The sequence below is a fragment of the Protomyctophum parallelum genome, assembly GCF_964188405.1.
Source record: "Protomyctophum parallelum genome assembly, chromosome: 7".
In the NCBI taxonomy this organism is placed as follows: Eukaryota; Metazoa; Chordata; class Actinopteri; order Myctophiformes; family Myctophidae; genus Protomyctophum; species Protomyctophum parallelum.
The window spans coordinates 21,941,096-21,961,425 of NC_139705.1; the positions used below are offsets into that span (position 1 = coordinate 21,941,096).

Consider the following 20,330-nt stretch of genomic DNA (forward strand, 5'->3'; position numbering starts at 1 on the left):
GAGGTTCCATTCGTAGGGGGGTCAACTCAGAGGTCTTACCCTCCGGGGCAGAAGGTCTTGTCCCTAGTGCAGGTCTGACGGGGCACATTCCTGGCCTCTGCACTGGGGGCACCATGACAGCTTTCTTACTTAGGTCCATCAGTGTCTTCCCAAAGAAAGCCTCCTGCAGGGGTAGATCAAGATTTTTGAAGTTTTTTTTTATAAACCATTAAGACCTGAGGCCGATTCTACAAAGGCCTTCTGCAGATGTTAAGTAAGAGTCCTTGCTGATATTACATTTTAATAGGAGGTGTGGAAAATGTTAGATTCGATGACGCATAGCGATCTGGGCGTTGACGATTCTTCATCAATGCTTCCAACCTCACGTGGACAATGACGTTGCGATGATAGTTATGGTCCCATTGACCTGCAAAGACACTGCTATGCTGCTTGGCAAACAGCTATGACAACCAGAGAAGTGACTGAGGGAGGTAGAGAAACGCAAGTAATGGAGAAAAAAAGTGAAGATACACACCTCCACATTTTCACCACCTAAACCCTAGTAGTGACTCTATTCTGTAGGCAAACGTTCAGTAACAATGGCAGATCTACAAGCTCACATATTGTGTGCTTGCAGATCGGCTATTTTCAGCGAAGACTCTTGAGGTTTGGTGTAGAAGGAAATTGTGTCGACACAGTACAGTGCCTTGAGTATACTCTTCTGACACACAGTACATTGCTTTCAGTGAGTTTCAGGACATGACTCAACTGTCAACTCCTCGCTATTTGACATCATCGGTGATGGCCAATGGGCCATTGTCATGTCGATTGGTCAACCACATGATCAAAACTTTATATCTCCCAACCCTATATAATCACAAACCTGAAGATAAGCTGGAAACATGTCCTCAAGTTTGCTCTTCTTTCTGCCCCGCCGTTTCTTCTGTTCCTCCCCTTCTGCTGGTTTGGGATCCATGATATTGTCTGTGTCAGGGTGGGGTCCTATAGATAGACAACCTTCGTTTTAGGAGACAAATTTTCAAAATAAGGTGATTCACATAATGCCAAGCCACACAAACAAGATGGTGCCACCTTATTTTGATGTTCTATTACCAGCATGAAATATGCAGCAAATGAAATTCAAAAGTCAGCTCTTTTCACAAAAATAGCTGATCTACAAGCTCACAACATGCTCTTGAACTGCAGGCGATCTAAAAGATACGTTTTGAGCTGTCATTAACTGTGTGTGTGTGTGTGTGTGTGTGTGTGTGTGTGTGTGTGTGTGTGTGTGTGTGTCTGTATGATGAAGATGCAAATGTAGTACTAACAATGTTAGTTAGTATGATAGTGTAACATTTTTATTTGTAATTTGTCCAATAGTAAAGCAAACAATCTGGTTGCGTCGCTTACCTTCCTCAATGGTTCTCTCCAGTGGCTGTCCATCTAACGTAGTCTCCCCTGCCAGCTGTGCGAAAAACCCTTTCTTCATTCGTGTGTGACACTTCCTCTGTCGCACCATGAAGCCTCCAATACCTGGAAGAGATATGGCAAAAATAAATAGTGCATATGAATGTGTTAACATTGGCAGGGCAACAAACACAACAGTATTTGTGCTCATGGCCTATTTGGTGTCTTTTTTTATTAAACATACCAGGTCTGTAGGGTTTCCGTTTCCTTTTCTTGCTATCCTCCGTCTCTTCTGCACCCCCTTTGAGGCCCTCACAATCAGCCATGCCCTCAATACCCCCATCTGCACCCAGGTCCCTGTCAGCACCACATTCCCTGTCTGGGCTACCAGGGTTCTCCATCTTAGGTTCGCATTCCATGGGCTCTCCACAAGCTAAAGAGACAAGGGAAAAGTTCGAGAGGATAAACAACAACTTCAAAACCGTTTCCTACGTTGATGAATTTGTGAAAACCGTGCACATATACACACCTTTGCCCTCATCCCCATCTCCCTCTCCTTCTTTAAGCTCTAGAATGCCATCAGGACCACCCTCGCCACACAAGGTGCCCAGACGGGAGCGCCGCTGACGTCTCTTGTGCAGAGGAGACATGGACATGCTGCGTAGCAGGGACATGCCTGACTCGGTCAGCCACACACCCTCCAACCGGTAAAACTGGGGCTCTGTGTGGCCAATCACATTTGCAAATTTCAGTGAGATCAGGAAATAGCAGGTCAATTTGATGTTATTTGGTTGTAATGAATTAAAACAAAACACTCAACAAACCTGGCTCTTTAATCTTTATGGAAGCCATTATAGTCGACTCCACTACTGTGAACAAAAATGACAGCATTGGGGGCAGAGAGAAAAGGAAAAAACAACGCAGTCAGTAAACATTTCTATAACACTTAAAAAAAAATCACTGTTTAGGGAACACGAAAGTAACAAAAAAAATTGCCTTGCACTTACCTACGGGTTTGGGGACATAGGGGGTGCAAGATGTGCAGGCAAAGCCCTCATCGGAGGCTTGTTCCACCTCATCCTCTGTGTACAGACTCTCACACACAGCATGCACCCATCTACGTAGACACACGCGCACACATAAACACACAATCATGACACACGCATCCTTCTTGTTACATCGTAAATGGCATCCTCATATGAAAGATGTTATGGAATAATTTATGATAAGATTCCAAACATAAATAATCTATTCCCCACTAGTCTTAATTAGCGGAAATATAATGAACCCCCACCAGCCACTCTGTCTGTTGTGCGTGTGCGTCTCGTCTTTAACCTGTTAAAACCGGGAAAGCATCCGTGTCATTTTAGATTTAAAATGCTTTGGCTATTCAAAAATAGCACGTACAAGCTCATAGATTAGAAGCTTGTAGAAAGAATCTTTGAAAGATCGAGATTTTTTGTGTGCAAATCTTTCAATATATATTTTAAAGGACCCCCTGTAAAATGAGATGCTGCTATCCTTTCAATAATAAAATTGAGCAAAATTATGACCAAGGCGAAAATGTTTAACTCCAGAATCCAGAAGCTTTTTTGAGATAGGGTCCGCGGTCAAATACATAATACTCACACCATTTTTGGGGGTCCTTGACATGAAAAGGTCTGAGCACCACTGACATAGCAACATTAGGCTTTTCAGAAAACAGACATTTGTAGACTCTGCCTGCCTCAGCTATTGAAAAATAGCAGATCTACAAGCTCATAGCGCGCCACCGGCGCGCTACGAGCTTGTAGGTCAGCTATTTTTGAAAAATCGAAGAACCACTGACATAGAAACATGGCTTTTTCAGAAAACTGTCAGGATGTAGAAGACATTTTTAGAATCTGATCTCAGGTCAGAATGGGTTAATGAGCGGTACCCACCGGTCGCAATACTGGCACTGAAGCAGGAGCTCCTCCTCCATGAAATTCTCTCTGCATACGGGGCAGGTGACTAGACTGGCACAGGGACCACAGTGGGTGTAGTTGTTCTGCCACTCACAGTGGAACCCCGGTGAGTTGGAGCCGCACTGCATACAGCTCACACACCTGCAACGCAGCAGCGCCGGAAACATGCATGAGAAACCCATTTCATCTCCCCATTGGATGTCAAAAGTTACTAAAGCATATGTGGAGACGAAGAACTGCAGCAGGATTTTGTTTCTCTTCCTTTTTTTTGCTACAGTAACAAGAAGCAAAGAACTGGGGCCTCTGAATCACCAATGAAGAGCTGAGGCACAAACATTTTACATAATATGCAAATTGGGATGGATTCATTTCCATTTGACCCCATTCAAAGTTACACAGTAAAAAAAAAACTCCTCAGTCTTCATTTATCCGCTTCTATCTCCCTAGTGTGCATGTACCCTTACGGGTCCATTTGGTTACATTTTGTACACGCTCGGGTTATAAATGACCACAGAGGACTTGGCTGCGTATAAGGCCGATCAAGGCAATGCAGTCCCACCTCAAGAGGGTTTATTTTGTTTTGTACCATTTGCACTTCCACCCGCCCTTGGGTACGGTGTGCAGGGGCGGGTCCAGGCAGTAGGTGTGGTAGCTCACGTCGCAGTCGTCACACAGCAGTAGGCGAGAAGGGTCTGAGGCCTTCCCGCACATCTCACACACGATGCACTCCAAACACCGCCAGCCCTTACGGAGCATCATCTTGGTGATCTACAAAGAAAAAGATGTCATGACCAGAGCCACACCAATATACCACTTTGTCCCATATGGAAGACATGTTTTGACTTTTTTTGGACAACATCGGTATCAGCAATTATGCAGTCAATTTTGTAACTACTTTCAACCTGACGTTCCTATTGGCAATTATAGGTGAAATTGACTCTTGTCAAAGATCTACTATTTTTTTTGCAAACATCTGTAATCAGTCATCAGTGGCCTATGAGTATGACAGTGGTTTTCAACCAGTGGTCCGGGGACCACCAGTGGTCCTTGAGAGGGTTCCAGGTGGTCCCCAGCTAAATGATGGAGAGTTGGTATAAACGTAAACGGACCCTTATTAGAACTTTAACGTCTTACTCTACACAATTAGAGAATGTACTAACTAGATAAAGTGTCCCTCGGGGCACAGGTCTCCACCAGGTTGTGGCCTCCTGGTGGCGCTATAATAGGCCAATGTGAAAAGGATGCCATTTGTGCTAATGTGTTTTTCAAAAATCCACCCGTTGGTGGCGCTATAACAGGCCAATGTGAAAAGAGTGGGATATATTCCTCAGCCTAGTAGGAAAGTGGGTGAAAGATTTCACATAAATTGCACACTGCCTTAATGATTTGAGGCTTTTTGTTCAAAACGGGCTAGTCCTGCAAACTTTGAAAGCCAATGTTAGCCAATTAGGATGGAATATGAAATATTGGACAGATCCGTCTTGAGCACATGACTATAGAGATACTGTGTAACGATTTGCGGGATTTTTGGACAAACTCTGGAGTAGTAATAGCAAAAAATGTGTTTTACAAAAGTCGGCCTCCTGGTGGCGCTATAACAGGCCGTTCTGGAAAACTTTGGGCAGACGTTCATCGTTGGCATCTAGGGAGTGTGTGTGCAATGTTTGGCATGGATCGGGTAAACGGTAGTGATCGACCGATATGGTTTTTGGCCGATATTTCCGATCACCGATTAGTGGACAAATCAAAAAGCCGATAGCCGATATTATGAGCCGATTATTTAAGTAAAAAAAAAAGTTTTTACAGTAACATAAATTCCAACACAAGAATTCCTTGAAATGCATTATTGATATTTATCGCTTATAAAAAAGGAAGTGCAAGAAGCACCAACATCGTTTCAGTAACACTTCCATCAAATGCAGCTTTTTTTTTAATTGCATGTACTGTAGCAGCATATCTGCTTATCTGCGTATCTATGTATGTATCTACCTATATATTTATCTATGAATGCACCAAGTGTGTGTGTGTGTGTGTGTGTGTGTAATTGTCCAGAACCGCCCCAAAAAGGCCCCTGCCCGGGCTCTAGACCGGGCCCATGCCCAGCATCCATATATGGAGCTGGCCTGTTCTGACCTCACAGCACTCCATATTTGGGCATGCCTGACACAGAAGACAGAACTCCACAAGCTGGCTCCCTATACTCCCTATTTGGGCATGCCTTACAAATAACTCCATATATGGGCATAAAAGGGAGACAGACATAATTACTGGGTGGGGCATTCATTTCCAACTTGCATCGTTCCAAGTAGGTCAGTGCCCAATGGGCTGTAGAGGCACTACTAGTTTATCAAAATTGGTGATCTACAAGCCCACAACACATTGCAGCATGACATGTTGAGAGCTTGTAGATCTGCTGCCCAAACTCTCCAAAGCCATGTGACCCTGTTTGCCACTTTCAAGATCACTGGCCACTTTTTTAATGCATGTAGAATTTGTTTTTACCATTCATTTCATAGCAATAAAAGACTATGTCTCAAAACACTGGCCAACAATAAAATTATTGGCAACTAATTATAGCCAACATGCATCATATTAGGCTGGTCAGGATGGGGGGAAAAAACGTTGTCCTTCAGTTGGCTGACGCACACACACACACACACACACACACGCGCGCACACACACACACACACACACACACACACACACGGACACGGACACGGACACACGCACACGGACACACGGACACAACAGGCAATCAATAAAACTTGTTACAGCTGTTGTTTTGCAGCGTTAGCAGGCAGCAGCTAGCTTGGCTAACGTAGTTCTACCACTGCTCTCTGTGACTGTCCTCTCACGTGTGGATTTTATTTTGGTTAATTGAAGATGAAAACAGCAAAGCTTTTTATGGTTACAAGGTTAGTAGCCTATAATCCTTTCTCCTCCCTTCAGTGGCCCTCTCTCTGACTCCGTGTGTGTGTGTGTGTGTGTGTGTGAGAGAGGAGACGTCAGTCTGTAGAGCGGCGCTAAGCCGTGTCTACTCCTCCGGTGGTGGCGCACTGGGAGTCGACAGACACGCAGCTATACATTTCCTTACAACCGTACTCTACCGGATTTTCAATGAAAGTGGTTGTTTCACCATGTTTGCGCATTTATGAGAAATATAATAATCGGCCGTTTTTTTTCGATTATTTGTTTTTAGCACCGATACCGATATTAATTAAAATCATGAATATCGAAGCCGATAATCGGCCGTGGCCGATTATCGGTCGATCACTAGTAAACGGTGCCGGAGATTAGCTGGTAACGGATGGACGGACACATGGACGGACTGAGTGCAAAACATACTCTCTCCCCATGCCTTCGGCCTGGTGGAGATATGAAAAGGGTTGAAAACCACTGGTCTATGACATTGGTTCCCAAAGAAATATGGGGGTCCCCAGATGATTAGCTTAATATTGTTTTTCTCACTCAACAATAAACATACAACATAGGGTATCTGCACATTTCTAAAGTTACAATTTAATACCAAATTTTGCAGCCTGAAAGTTTTGAGAATCACTGGTCCAGGACTCTCCAAAATCGTTATCGGAATGACAAATCTGGCATCAGTCGTTCTCTAATAATGACATTTCACCCCACGGATGTTCACGTTGGTTTGAATGGTAAGAATAAATAAAAGACCTATACTTACTTTGCTGTTGACGCAATACGGATGGTAACACTGGGCACACTGAGCGCAGGCCAAGAGCTGCCCCTCCACTCCCTTTCCAAAACTGCCACACACAACACACATGTCCTGTGAAATCAGAGGGAGGATTGGGGAGGGGAAAAAAAGACAAGGAAGAGAATAGTTTGCGTTAAAGACAAAATTGTGCCAACACCTGTGGTGCTTGGTTAAGTCATGCTTGATTTATACTTTGGGTTGCGCGATGAAATTAGCCAATCTACAAGCTCACAACATCGCTTGTTGATCGGCTATATTTGGCACGCTGCCAAAGTACGAATGGGTTTTAAATGCCACAGGGCAAGTGGAAATGTCAAGAAGGAAGGGAAGCTGTACCTGGAGCAAGACAAACTTATCAGTGTTGGAGAAGAGCACCACCGTGTTCTGCATGGTGTCATCTTCCTCCTCCTCTTCCTCCTTACTACTCAGTCCAGGTTCTGTGGTCATGCTTAGCTGCGGGTTTGCAGGCAGAATTTCAGTTGGGAAACATGATACACATGCAAAGACATTAATTCACCAGTGAGATACATTGCATGTGTTTCAGCGTACCAAGAAGGCATCTATGCAGGAGGCCATGGCTTTCAGTCTTGACCTCCCGCCACGGCCCCTTCCTCCACCACCCCCTCGAGGCCGCCGTTTCCCTGGGAAACCGCTGCTCCGCCCCTGAAAGTCAGGCCACATTATTGGCAGTGATTAGAATTGGCATATTCATGACCTTTGGATATCGCATGCTACTAGGATGGAACAGATACGATACAACTGAAGAAAGGAGATTACTCAGTTAAATCCTCAGGTTTCATTTGCCTCAATCAGAGTGCAATGTGTTATCTAGCAGCAATTTAATTCATTGAAAAAACGTTTAATCAATTACACACATTTTTACAATCAAGAGTCAAACACTAAAGGGCAGTCCATACTCTCTCCGACCACCGAACTTTTCGTCGGAAAGACCAGACTTTAATTTCTTCTCCGAAGTAGAGTTCGGAGAGTCACATCATATGGGAGTGCAGCTTTCAGAACAAAAATTCGGAGGAATGCGTTTCAGAAGTTGCGAGTGACGTCATGTTGTAGTTGTACCGGAGCTTTCCGACGAAAAGTTTGATGGTCGTAGATAGTATGGACGGCCCTTGAGGAGCATTTCACTATTTAAACAATAGGCTAATGTCATTAAACATTAGAGACCTTACCTGTTTGATCCGCGAACGACCCGGGGAGCCTCTCCGCTTCACCTTATCTCCGTCACACTTTAAGGTGTCGAAGGGCAACGAGTCGTCCGTCTCAGTGAGCAGGGAGTCGGCACGCGAGCGGGTGGAAGGTACGAGCTCCATTGAGAGCTGAGGGTCAGCCTCTGCCGGAGAGCCCAGGAAGCCACTGCTGCTCTCGTCTCCGTGGCTCATGTTGGACGTGTCGTCCAGCAGAAGGTCCGGCTTCACGTCCTGCTCCTCCTGGGGGTCCCGCGGCTCCTGCTTGATCGTCACGTCCCTGTGCTCTGCTTCCTCCTTCACCTGCTCATCGTCCTCGTCCTCCTCTTCCTCTTCCTCGGATTGAGGTAGCAGCCTTTCCTCCGCATCGGCCTCCTGTGTGTCCGCCGACGGGGAAGGTGGTGTGGGAGAAGAAGGGGAGAGAGGAGAGCCGGCGTCCCGACAAGGAGCGCCGTCCGCCTGGTCCGTCTCATCCATCGACATGAGCACAGTGTCTGCCTCTGCAGGGGAGGCGGGTGGAACCGAGGGCTTTGGTAGAGCCTCATCAAGCGACAGCTCCGTTGCAGACGTGCCTTCTTCAGAGTTGCTTTTTGATAACTCCCCTGACTTCTGTTCTAATGAGGGTTCCTGCTGCTCCATCTTCTCAAGGCCCTGCTGTGACACCGGCGGTGCTCGTGCTTTAGAAGCATTAGACTGGGTCTCTGCCATGGAGTCCTGTGGGGGGCTGGCCTGGGCCAGCTGGCTGGCCGCCTCTCCTGCTCTCTCCTCAGCAACAGGTAGACAAGAGGTCCCCTGTTCTGCCTCTCCACATTCTTCTTCTGGGGTGAAGGAATGTATGGGAGGGGGGGCGGGATGATTAGTGTTTTCATTGGTGCATCTATCATTACGTACGCTATCATCAAATTATCAACTACAGCGACAGGTTCATTACAAAAGATGATGTTATCTCTATAATGGGACGAGTATTTACCTGTAGACTCAGGTGGACCAGTGGCCATCTCTGAAATGGCTTGCTCCGTTTCCAACTGCTGCAGGCCTTCCTCCATGGTGTTTTCCTCAACCTCTACAGTCTCAACAACTTCAGCCTCCACCCCTAAATCCATAGAATACACACTTGCTTACACACACATGTGTACATGCATACAAACATACATATAGTCGGCATTGGTCGCTGTCGGGCAAAAACCAGCTACTGGTAATTTTTCAACTATTTTTTTATACATTTAGTTTTTTTTATAAATCAGTGCTATTGAACACATTTTACGTGTGTATGTGTGTGTGTGTGTGTGTGTGTGTGTGTGTGTGTGTGTGTGTGTGTTTTCCAAATATTGAACCAATGAAAAGTATCTAAAAGTGCTTCTGACTAAACCTCCCAACTCTATTGGTTTCTGACACCGTCGGTCAAATCACCTAACTTAAACTTGTGGAGTTGGTTTGTCTCCCTTTGATTAGAATGACGAAATCAGACGGAAAGAATACCTATCTCCACATTAATGGTCAAAAACCTTCTAACTTCCATTCAGCTGTATTTTGGTAAAGTGGTGATAATATAAGGACACATTCAAGTATCTGACAATGTAGACTCACCCAACTCCATGGGCTCCTCGCAATCAGCCACGGCCTCAGCCAGCAGGACTTCATCTTCCGACGTCCCAGTCTGTCCGACTGTCACTTCCGATGGACCCGCCTCCTCTGTGTTGGCCTCGACGGCCTCTGTCTGGATTGTCATCTCATCCACCGAATCCACGTGTCCTTCAGTGTCCTCCTCACACGCCTCTCTGGTTTGCGTCTCTCCTGTGCCGTTTTGAGTGACAGCCAGCTGCTGTTGGGCTTCCTGACAGAGCAGGCAGACACATTTCTCTTCTGGAGGTGTCACTGAAGAAGCGCATTCACCATGCACCCACCTGAGGAGTTGGAAAGAAACAGGGTTTGAGATGCGAAAGTCTCAATGCGAAAATGTAAATTTCATCCGCCTATATCAAGTTGATGAAGGCTCTTTGTTCTCCGGTTTTGCGCTGCTGACCTGTGACACGTGCTGCAGCATTGCAGAGAGGCAGATGGGTTGGCAGCTTTGCTGCAGACACCACACACAGAGCTGCGGTGACGCTGGCAGCCCTCGCATACAGCATAGTTGTCAAACCACTGGGCCGAGCCTGGGAGGACCAGTCCACGGACGCCACACTCCGTACACACACGACACCTCTGAGATAGACATGAAAGAGTGAAAGACTCATCACACACATACGACATACTAGCACCTTCCTTTCAAATGTTAAGTGGCAAAAAACACTAACAAAATTGCTAGGGGGACCCTTTTGTTGATAGGTGTTTATCAAAAGAACTTACTCTACATTTCCATGGGTCAGAGGGAAGAGATTCCATAGCTGGCTGTAGACAGAAGGTGTGGTAGCCCTTATCACAGGCATCACATACCAACATCTTAGAGTCTTCACCTGGTTGCCTGGATAAATAAGGACACATGATTATAAATTATACATGATTAGTTTACAGTGGATGAATGAGAATGAGAATTTACATCGTATGTGTCTGAGCAAATCGACACGTTATGTCATGATGATGTACGATGCTAAGAGCGCCCCTCACTTCACACGGGTGTGATTTTTTTGTAATAGGTAGAGAGAAAAATAATCCTTTAAAATAGGAAAAAAACTTTCAAAATCAGCAATGCAAATATTATGCAAAGAATTAACGTTTGCGCTGAGTGCCCACCTGTTAAAAAAAGGCTCTGGCACTATTCTATCACTCATTATGGAAAGGTAATAGCAGATGGGAGACTAGTTTGTTCATCTAACAAACATATGGAGCAATTTAATGCTGGTGTTAATGTGTAAACAACAGGTCGGTGCTCTGCACTAAAAAGAGGTTGTCACCGGTTTTGAAAAATCTTGAAAATGTCGCGCAAATCTTTGAATATATATTCTTTCAGAGGAACGTTTTTAACTCAAATCTTTGCTTCTGGGGGGGTCCCTGGAAGTTGGAACAACATATTTTCAGATGGGGGTCCGTGGCCAAATTATTATAATTCTGACGTGAAATAGAACCACTGACATAGACACAGAGGTTTTAAGACGGTTAGGATTTAGAAGGCATTTTGTAGAATCAAGCTCAGGTCTAAATGGGTTAAACATCATGAACTGTCCAGGAACATATGGAAGGTGGGACTCACCTGCACGTCTGGCACACTTTACAGTCTGGACACTGCCATCCTGCCCGCTGGATAGGTGTGGCACCAATCTCCAAACAGGCAGCATGATAGTGCTGGCCACAACCCGTACAGAACAGCAGGTCCTGGAGCTCCCCCGCAGAGTCACACACCGCACACCAAGCATCCTCGCCAGCTATACAACACACAAAACGTTTGCCATTTAGAGACGATGCACCGACAATTAGGATGTTTATCAGCTTGGTGAAATCAGTTGGGTCTCCTTACCCAACTCCTGTGCATTGTCTATGTGCTCTGGACAGAGGAGCGCCAGCTGCTTCATGGACTGGAAGGATCCGCTTGCCGCAGAGCAGGGAAAGTGGTAGAACCGTGAGCAGCCCTCAGCATGGCATCGGATAGTTGCACCCAGCCTTTTGCAGTATTCACAAAGCTAAAGGGAAAAAAAAAACATATAAAACAATTCAAATACTGTATATTTGCACTCATCCAAGCTGCCTCCTACTTCTGTGGATCCAGCGAACTCACCCGCTGTGTCCCTGAGATAACAGCCTTGTCCACATTCTCCAGCTCTTCCTTCACCCCGTCTGACCACACTGCACACCAGTGATGGACCCAACAACCCCCTGTTCACAAAACAACCATGATGAGAATGTGATCTCCTGGTGGAAATAATACTAATTGATAATTACAATGGCCTGTATAATCACAAATCAAAATTGATAAATGATGTACTCTATTCTATTCAGCAATGTATCATATGCACTATCTATCTATCGTGCCGAAGATGACTGCCAAATAATGTTTGGAGACCAACCTGAGTTAGGGCTGGGCAATTAACCGATCAATAGAGAAGCAGGTTTTTTTGTGCTTTTTATTACATGTATATATTATATATCAACAAATCGATACAAACTCATTCTAATACACGATTCAGCTCATAATAAAAAAAAACGGATTAACTGCTTAACCCTGTATTATACTTCGTTTAACAATAAATAAATAATAACGTTAATTAATAATTTATAGTAATTGAGTCAAAGGTTTGAGATAATCGTGATATTGATTTGAGATGAAGTCACACCTGAGTCATCGAAGAGCGTTGCCAAACAGGACGAGTCGGAAAACCCAATGGAAGACAGGTCATCGTTCCCAGGCCCTGGCAATGAGGAAGCTGCGGGCTCCAGGGTCGGCTGCTCGGAAGATGGCCCAAAGTGTCGGAGTTCCCGCTGTCCATGCAGGCTGCGATCCACGCAGTTACAGAGCGCGCAGGCCCTCACACACTCCCTGCATTGCCACGGGTAAAATAAAACATGTTTTTTTGCATGTTTGTTTGTTTCCCTTTGGGGGCTATGAATGCATAACTGTTCATATTGGCCTTGGGGGTATTTGTGAGGTAGCTATACTTACACGGGTGTGCTGGGAGTGGCAGAAGTAGCATCAGACACATCCTCTACAGCAGGAGGGGCTTCAGACTCCACCTCAGAGGAGAGAGGCTGCTTTGCAGGGGCTCTGTCATCAGCTGTAAATGTGCATGTGTGGATATTATTACTAAAATTCTGCATGTGTAATATGTTGCTGTGGGTTTTAGTAGGTGTTCTCTGTTGCCATCAGGGTGCTTTACTGCTTTCATATTTTACATGCTTGCAAAACTAATTTGTTTTTGTTTTTCCATGTATTTGTTTTACTGTTGCATGATAATGTTTAAAATGATTATTGCACATTTGAACCTTGAGAGTACTTGTCTGTATGTTGTTGTATGAATTAAACATAGTTTGAATGGGAGTAAAGCAAATCTACTCATTCATATTTCCCCTTCCTTGCTCTTTATCTCACATAATTATGTACAGTATATCTGCCTGAGTTGGATATCCTTGAAAGTTACTTCATATATGGGCAGTCTACTGCTGTTCTCCACTGTCTGGTGTATACTAGTATAGACTATAGACCACTAAAGTCTGAAGTAATTTACACATGATCCTACCTGGGTCGCTTTTTTTTCCCCCATTCTGAATTCCCATAGACTTTTTCTTTAGCACGTCAAATAAGAACTGTGTTCCAAAAATACCTAATCCTAAACCTGGCAGTTATATTCATATGGCTATGAAGCATCAACTGGCAGTGAGAAATCGCTAATGTTACTGCCGTCGAATTAGTTACATTTCCCCTAGAAATAGATCAAATATGAGTGACTGACTATTGTAAACTACACAGTGCCACATTCCCGATATCGCTGAGACAGTTTGTTTATTTTTGGACCACAATGCTTTATACGAGACAATTTTAAGATGACCTAATTCTCCATAGAAAAAAAACGTCCGCAACTCAGGGGATGAACGTGTCAGGATTTCTGTACTGAAAACGTACTCAACAGGGTACAACAACGTACAACACATCTGAAAACGTACTCAACAGGGTACAACAACGTACTCAACAGAGTACAACAACGTACAACACATCTGCCCGTTCTTTCTCAGCATAACTGAAGTGAAAACAAACAAACTTACCCGTAGGTTCAGAGTCATTTTCTTCGCAGTTTGATTTCTGCTCGTCCATCCCCTCTACTGAATTTGACCTCCTTGCGAGAGATCTGCAACATTAAAGAGTTACATTTAAATAAATATAATACTAAATACTGAATAAAAAAACACTGTTCCTGGCATAGAAATAGAATTATTATAGGTTCATCTCTATAGTGATCATGTCACAAATGTGTCAGTGATGTGACCTCTGCACATCTCGAGAAATGATTGGGAGATTGGATTACATCACATCACATCTAGATTGATTCGCATCACAAATTTGTTAGTTAACTTAGTTATGTGATGTGCAATTCTATATGACCATATAAACATAAAAATAATGAAATAGCTAACTACATACATTTAAGTACAAAATAAACATAAAGAGGAAAATATTTAAAGTCCCTGTATGGCACACAAAACTATGCACTAACTTTAGGAGCTATCCAAAAGCAACGAGAACACGTGTCTATTCCTCAACAACAGAATGTATGTAAATACAAAATGTGGTTGTTATGGCCTCAATTGAGTTGATTCCGCTTCGACGCATTATTCTCGTTAAGACCAGGGCAAAGCGATGCCAACTCTCATGAAAATAGCGCGGGGGTCACAGCACACAAATCATGCAGAATTCATTTGAACCATTTAGGTACTTGATTACCCAGCAATGCATAATCCAAACCGGAACAGCTAACGCATGGACGATAGAAAAAAAGGCAGAAATTAAAATGTTGTTTTCATAAATAAAACAACCATAAAACGGGATACACAAAGAAAATACAACTTCCGTATAAAGAACTTCCTGTTGCAGCTGTGCTCATTTCGTACTGAACCGCGGCCATTCAACACCATCGTTCCGCCGCCGGGAGTCGAGTCATTAACAAAAAAAAATACCGAATATGAGACCATAGCGGACAAGGAGATTACCATTTTGTGCCCAGCAGCTGACGTAGGTTAGGTTTAGCTAAGCTAATGTCGATTTATTGGGCCCATAACGGCGGCAAATTACAACCGATACACTGGAGAGAGAGAGCAACCAACTCAATTGATGAATTCACATACACCCCGGTATGTTTTACTTGGCTATGCCCCGGGACAGCTAGTGCGAACATTAGCAAGTATCTCCCCCAAATAAGTGTCGATCGCCATCAAATCTCCCAATGTACTAACAACGTCACACATGCACAGGCTCTCCATCTTTCTTTTCCATCAACACATACCCAAAACATCGTGCTGCTTGCTGATGCTGACATCACAAAAATACAAGTTTGGGGTGTACAAATGTTGTTTTTGGTAATGTGATGTGGCATGTGTTCAACTTGACTGTCATCATAGCTGCAATAAAAACGAATTGGTATCCAAGTGAATTCCCATTCCCACAAAATTATACAATAAAATGTTCACTGATACTACTGGCAAAAAGGAACGCAAGACCAATGTTCAGTTATAACACTCTTTAACACAATACGTGCAACAACAACTCTGTGCGTCTGCATGTCTACATACATTCTAATTAAATTAATGCTCCTTAATATCTAAGATGGTCGTGCCGACTTTCTGATTTCATTATGTGATAAGCGAGTTGGGCGGATCCAACACAGTAACAGCACACTTCCAAATGAACATACACTCAACCAAAACGTATCCATTTAAATGCTTAAATAAAGAAGGTCTATTAATACAAGGCGTCACAATGAAGTTAGCTATAACCTCCATAATAACATGGTAAAACGATCGCTATAATCAACCAACAAGTTAGTGTTTGCCATGTTTATTTATATTGCAAAAATATAAACAACAGCAAGGTGGAAAACACATTTCAACTACATAAGAACCACAACGAAGACAGTGTTGAGTGTACGCGATACAACTGCAACCTAATCGCCGTGTCGCTCAATGTAAACAACCGACATCAAAGGATTTGTCCCGTTCCAGGCGATAGCCTACAGCCCAGTGAGTACTACTGTGACAGTTGCCTAATGAAGGACCATTTATCAGATTTCAGCAGCTACTGACTGCACGTACCCCGAACGGGTCACAACAACCCGAGTCGTGCAAACAAACACCAAAAGCAACACAACCACCGAGCATTTGAAACACAAGTTCGCAGGTTGTGTGTATGCGCGTTATGATGACCGGGGGAAGGAAGGAGGGAGTCTGCTAGTATCCCAGCAAGTAGACGCGACCCGGTGTTGCACGAGCTAACATGTCGGAGGGTAGATTTAGGATACATATTCGTGATTCTTCGTCGCTCCGAAGAACAATCACGTCATGTCGCACCGAACAAAGTGTCGACACGACTCGCGTCGACACTTTGGAGCGTCGCAACTGCGTTGTTTTGCTGTCGAGCGTCTATAAAGTGTTTACAGTCTGTGTTATTTAGCCTGCCCAGCGCCCCCCTCCCTCCCTCCTCCATCGGTTTAAGGTCAGGGTGGTTTGTGTGTGTGTGTGTGTGTGTGTACTACTACTCTGTACTCTGGAGAAGTTTTCAATAAAAGCCCAGCATCTTCTCACCTTTACAGTGGAAATGTCCGGTCCTCCTCATACATCAGCACCGGCCAAGCACGCAGCTTTTCCCCACAGTGCTGCCTGTCGTCTCATTGCATCTATCTACCGGGGGACCGAGGCTGTGGCTAGCCGGCTTGAGGGAGAGCAGAGTGGGGGGAAGTGCAATATTGGATGGATAACGTTAGCTCTAATGCGCTAACTAAGCTAGCTAGCCAGCTAAGCGACAAACTCATGCGTAATACGCGTCGAAACCGGCTTCAAATCCCGCAGTAGAATCCTTCGGCGCCTCCGGGGCGAGCCGCCGACCATGGACGTCCCGGGCCGGGGGGGGGGGGGGTGTTTCAAGTTGCTGCGCCCCCCAAGTTTCAACAACTGCCCAACTGTGGTGAGGCTAGCTTTGGAGGCTAACTAAGCTAGCTAGCCCCAGCTCTGTTCTGGAATCTCGCTCTCTTCGAGGTCGTGCAAGCCGCTGCAAGTTTGCACAATTAAAATCGTCCCCATCTGACATCCCATCCGCGAACTTTAGTTGAGATGTCAATAAATAAATAGTTCCCCACCAAAGTTTCAGCCGTTCCCGGACATGAATCTACCTAGATTTGCAGCTCAACTTTGCCATGGGTACCCTTGTATGGGTCATCAACATCACTTCACTTCACTGAACTGCGTTTGCGTGCGTCCACATACACGCGCACGCGCGTACGCACACGCGTGCGAAAACACACACACACACACACACACACACACACACACACGAGTGTGTTCTTCCAAGTGGTTAGCAGCCAGCTATCGCTAGCTAATAACGACGTGAAATATTTATTCATGCAAACGGGCGCTGCTCTGCAACAAGAATGTATTTTTACTATTTATTAGTGGATCTTTATTCCGGGGTTCAGTGCAGGTAATGTTAGGACGGCAATGTATAGTATAGTAGGCTACAACAATGGTTGTAGAATGGAATACTGTAATATTTAAATCTGGAGACCACTGGTGGGGATAGTTGTCATTAGATTTTCAGAATCAGGGAAGCCATTTTTCATTAGATTGTAATGATTGTCGGACCAAAGCAACATCAGCGTGCTAGATCTGCACACCATGTCATTGAAGCGCATGTATGCTTGAGCTCGATTAAGAGTCACTTCATTATAATAACTGTAGGCTATAACACAATAACATGAAAAACTAGACAAAAATAAAATATCTAACTTATTTCACCATTCCATCCCTGCCCTTTGCTGACATCCATCCATCCAGTTACCAGTTTATGATATAATTCCCCAAATTTCCCACCTGGGATACAGAACTTAAACTAACTTAAAAATCACACCTGTGTGAAGTAAGTGGTGCAACTCCGTGTGGGGGTCCCCAGGGAGTCCCTCTACTGTACTGTACTGTACTGTACTGTACTGTACTGTACTGTACTGTACTGTACTGTACTGTACTGTACTGTACTGTACTGTACTGTACTGTACTGTACTGTTACACCTGAAATCATCATATATACAGTTCATATGTATGTGTTAGGCTGCACAACATTGACACTTGGTTTTGAAAACCAACCAAATGCTATTTTCATGCTCAGACCCAGGCAGCCACACAAAGCTACTTAATGAAGTGGTTACACCACTTAAAAATGGAAGGCTATACACATTGGATCATAGTTGCCAACTTTGAGGTAAAAAAAAATGATATTTTATTAGATTATTTTAATATATTAAAGTGGATAGTCTTTTCTTAAAGGTATATTCAGTGATTTCACTCAAAAAACCTTAGGTTTCGTTTTTGGCTGTGGGACCCAGCCTTTCGTCCAATCAGGATAGAGAGTCAAAAACGAAACCTAAGGTTTTTTGACCCCCAGGGGTTAACTGGGGACAGGGAGGAACTCCTTATATGGCCAGCACACTCTATAGTAGGGAGGATTATCACAACAAAACAAAAAAATAAGTGATATTTGGAATTAAGTGAAATCACTGAATATACCTTTAATTAAATCCATGCGTCCCCAAATAGGGTGTGAAGTGACATAAGGTTACCTATATAAAACACACATTTATAAAATAAATAAATAACTTTTTCCTGTTACAGTGTTGCATTTCTCTGCAGTCTGCACGTAGAGGTCACATACTGCCTACTGGGTCAAGAGTTTATAGGTCAAGTGAATGGAGTGAAGGAATTAAAGACGGAGGGAGATCTGCCTTCCCCTAGAAACTGTGTTTCTTAGTGTTTCTTAGTAGGAACTAGGAAGTGTGCAAAATCTCATCCAGACCAGTTGTAAGAAAAACTCTTAAGACACTCAGCATGATTTTAAATTTTAAATGTGTTTCGGATTATTTTGTATAACTAAATGGAATCTACCGTTTACTTTAAGGCATGGCTTGGGTGTCATTGGACTGATCCTCAGGAACAACAGAAGGTTATGTCAGAATTTAGCAAATGGCTAGCAGATTATTTGCACTCGAAGCACTGAATGTGCACCTGTTAAGTGGGCTGATCTGCAGCTGATCCTGGGCAGTGACCTTCCTGCAGCAATGCATGAGTAGGGGCTTCTGTGTCTGAGAGTAGCCTATAGACCAGTGGTTCCCAAACCCTGGGTCGGACTCATTTGTGAGCCGCGCACCCAGTTGTTATTGGTCGTGAGTATTCTTTTTTGTTATTTCCTACTACTATTTGTACGTTTATTTTCAAAATAAATTAATAAAATCCAAAGGAATTCCATGAATGTAATAAAACTTTTGAAGAAGCAGTGAAAATAGCAGATCTACATGCTTGCGTTGTGAGCTTGTAAATCTGCCATTTTCACTAGTTTGGGTCCCAGGTTCTGTTTCGGGTCTCATGAAGAAAACAGGATTATGTAGAGAGAGAATTTAAAATAGATTGTATATAGTTACCATCTTTTAAATGGTGAATGTTCTTTGCATTCCAAAGTCCTATGCTGCAAAACAAACTATATGACTACGTGACTTTTGAATTCACAAGAGGTTACAGTGACATACAATGTTTAACTAGGATTGCCAAGCCCTACAGTCTCAAGAAAGACTAATAATGATTCAACTTTTATGCAAGCCTTAATATTCCTTGACATTGGGAACTTCCTAGATGTCTAGTTTATATAGATTCCTATATAGCCTAGATCTTTAGACCTACATGTCTGTCTGTCTGTCTGTCTGTCTGTCTGTCTGTCTGTCTGTCTGTCTACTACACACGCACGCGCACATGCGCGCGCGCACACACACACACACACACACACACACACACACACACGTGCGCCCTGTAAATGAGTATTTGCAAGAGAGAAGATACTAGAAGTATGCAGCATGATGCTGGCTAAAAGTGTGCATTATTGTCACGATATAAATAACCACTCGTAATACTTCACTGCTGTATAAAGAGTCACCATGGTTTCTAAGAAGCAAATTATTCTGTGGCTAGGGGATGATATGGGACCACGGTCATATGTTGGATACACAACATCAAGTTGCACCAACACCCCAAGCTGTATTTCATGGTGGTCGTTTCAGAGCATGAGTTTAGACAGCTGTACTTGTTAATAGCTGCCTTTATTTCTGTCACAATTATGCAGCAGCAAACCCAAAGGAATGTGTTGGTTGATCTAGAAATATAGCTGTAGAATTACACTGGAGATATATAGAAGATCCAGATTTTAATTAGGCCTACACTTGATTTCACATGGTTGAAAATACAGCAATAATGAACCCCTAGGTTGAGCCTACTGTGCTGTGGACAGTGGTATATCCTGGTTTGGTTTTATGCTAATAAAACTGATGCTTTAAGGATTACAAGGTCTATTTTTAGTGTTGAGTGTCTATTTTTGGCTATATTTTTCAAGCACGATGGCTTTGAAAT

The 20,330-nt window shown here is 43.8% G+C and overlaps 1 protein-coding gene across 6 annotated transcripts in view; it reads right to left on the reverse strand.

Moving 5' to 3' along the window:
- kmt2d (lysine (K)-specific methyltransferase 2D) overlaps positions 1-17,104 on the reverse strand; it is a 43,500-nt gene extending 26,396 nt beyond the window's left edge. For 2 of the 6 annotated variants that reach the window (XM_083770022.1, XM_083770017.1), the window contains exons 1-24: positions 16,476-17,104; positions 13,947-14,029; positions 12,850-12,961; positions 12,524-12,726; positions 11,968-12,065; positions 11,710-11,872; positions 11,446-11,617; positions 10,605-10,719; positions 10,282-10,460; positions 9,846-10,162; positions 9,229-9,351; positions 8,244-9,076; positions 7,606-7,719; positions 7,393-7,509; positions 7,024-7,128; positions 3,919-4,100; positions 3,309-3,473; positions 2,394-2,503; positions 2,211-2,255; positions 1,916-2,107; positions 1,631-1,819; positions 1,390-1,512; positions 863-996; positions 40-163 (exon numbers count right to left, since the gene is read on the reverse strand). In XM_083770022.1, the coding sequence (XP_083626148.1) occupies positions 40-163; positions 863-996; positions 1,390-1,512; positions 1,631-1,819; positions 1,916-2,107; positions 2,211-2,255; positions 2,394-2,503; positions 3,309-3,473; positions 3,919-4,100; positions 7,024-7,128; positions 7,393-7,509; positions 7,606-7,719; positions 8,244-9,076; positions 9,229-9,351; positions 9,846-10,162; positions 10,282-10,460; positions 10,605-10,719; positions 11,446-11,617; positions 11,710-11,872; positions 11,968-12,065; positions 12,524-12,726; positions 12,850-12,961; positions 13,947-13,995 (3,964 nt within the window). In that variant the 5' untranslated portion in view covers positions 13,996-14,029; positions 16,476-17,104. Of the gene's footprint in view, positions 1-39; positions 164-862; positions 997-1,389; positions 1,513-1,630; positions 1,820-1,915; positions 2,108-2,210; positions 2,256-2,393; positions 2,504-3,308; positions 3,474-3,918; positions 4,101-7,023; positions 7,129-7,392; positions 7,510-7,605; positions 7,720-8,243; positions 9,077-9,228; positions 9,352-9,845; positions 10,163-10,281; positions 10,461-10,604; positions 10,720-11,445; positions 11,618-11,709; positions 11,873-11,967; positions 12,066-12,523; positions 12,727-12,849; positions 12,962-13,946; positions 14,030-14,622; positions 14,725-16,475 lie in introns of those variants that run through there. The other 4 variants (XM_083770021.1, XM_083770019.1, XM_083770020.1 and 1 more) reach the window with 4 other exon arrangements.
- Between the last annotated feature and the right edge of the window lie 3,226 nt (positions 17,105-20,330).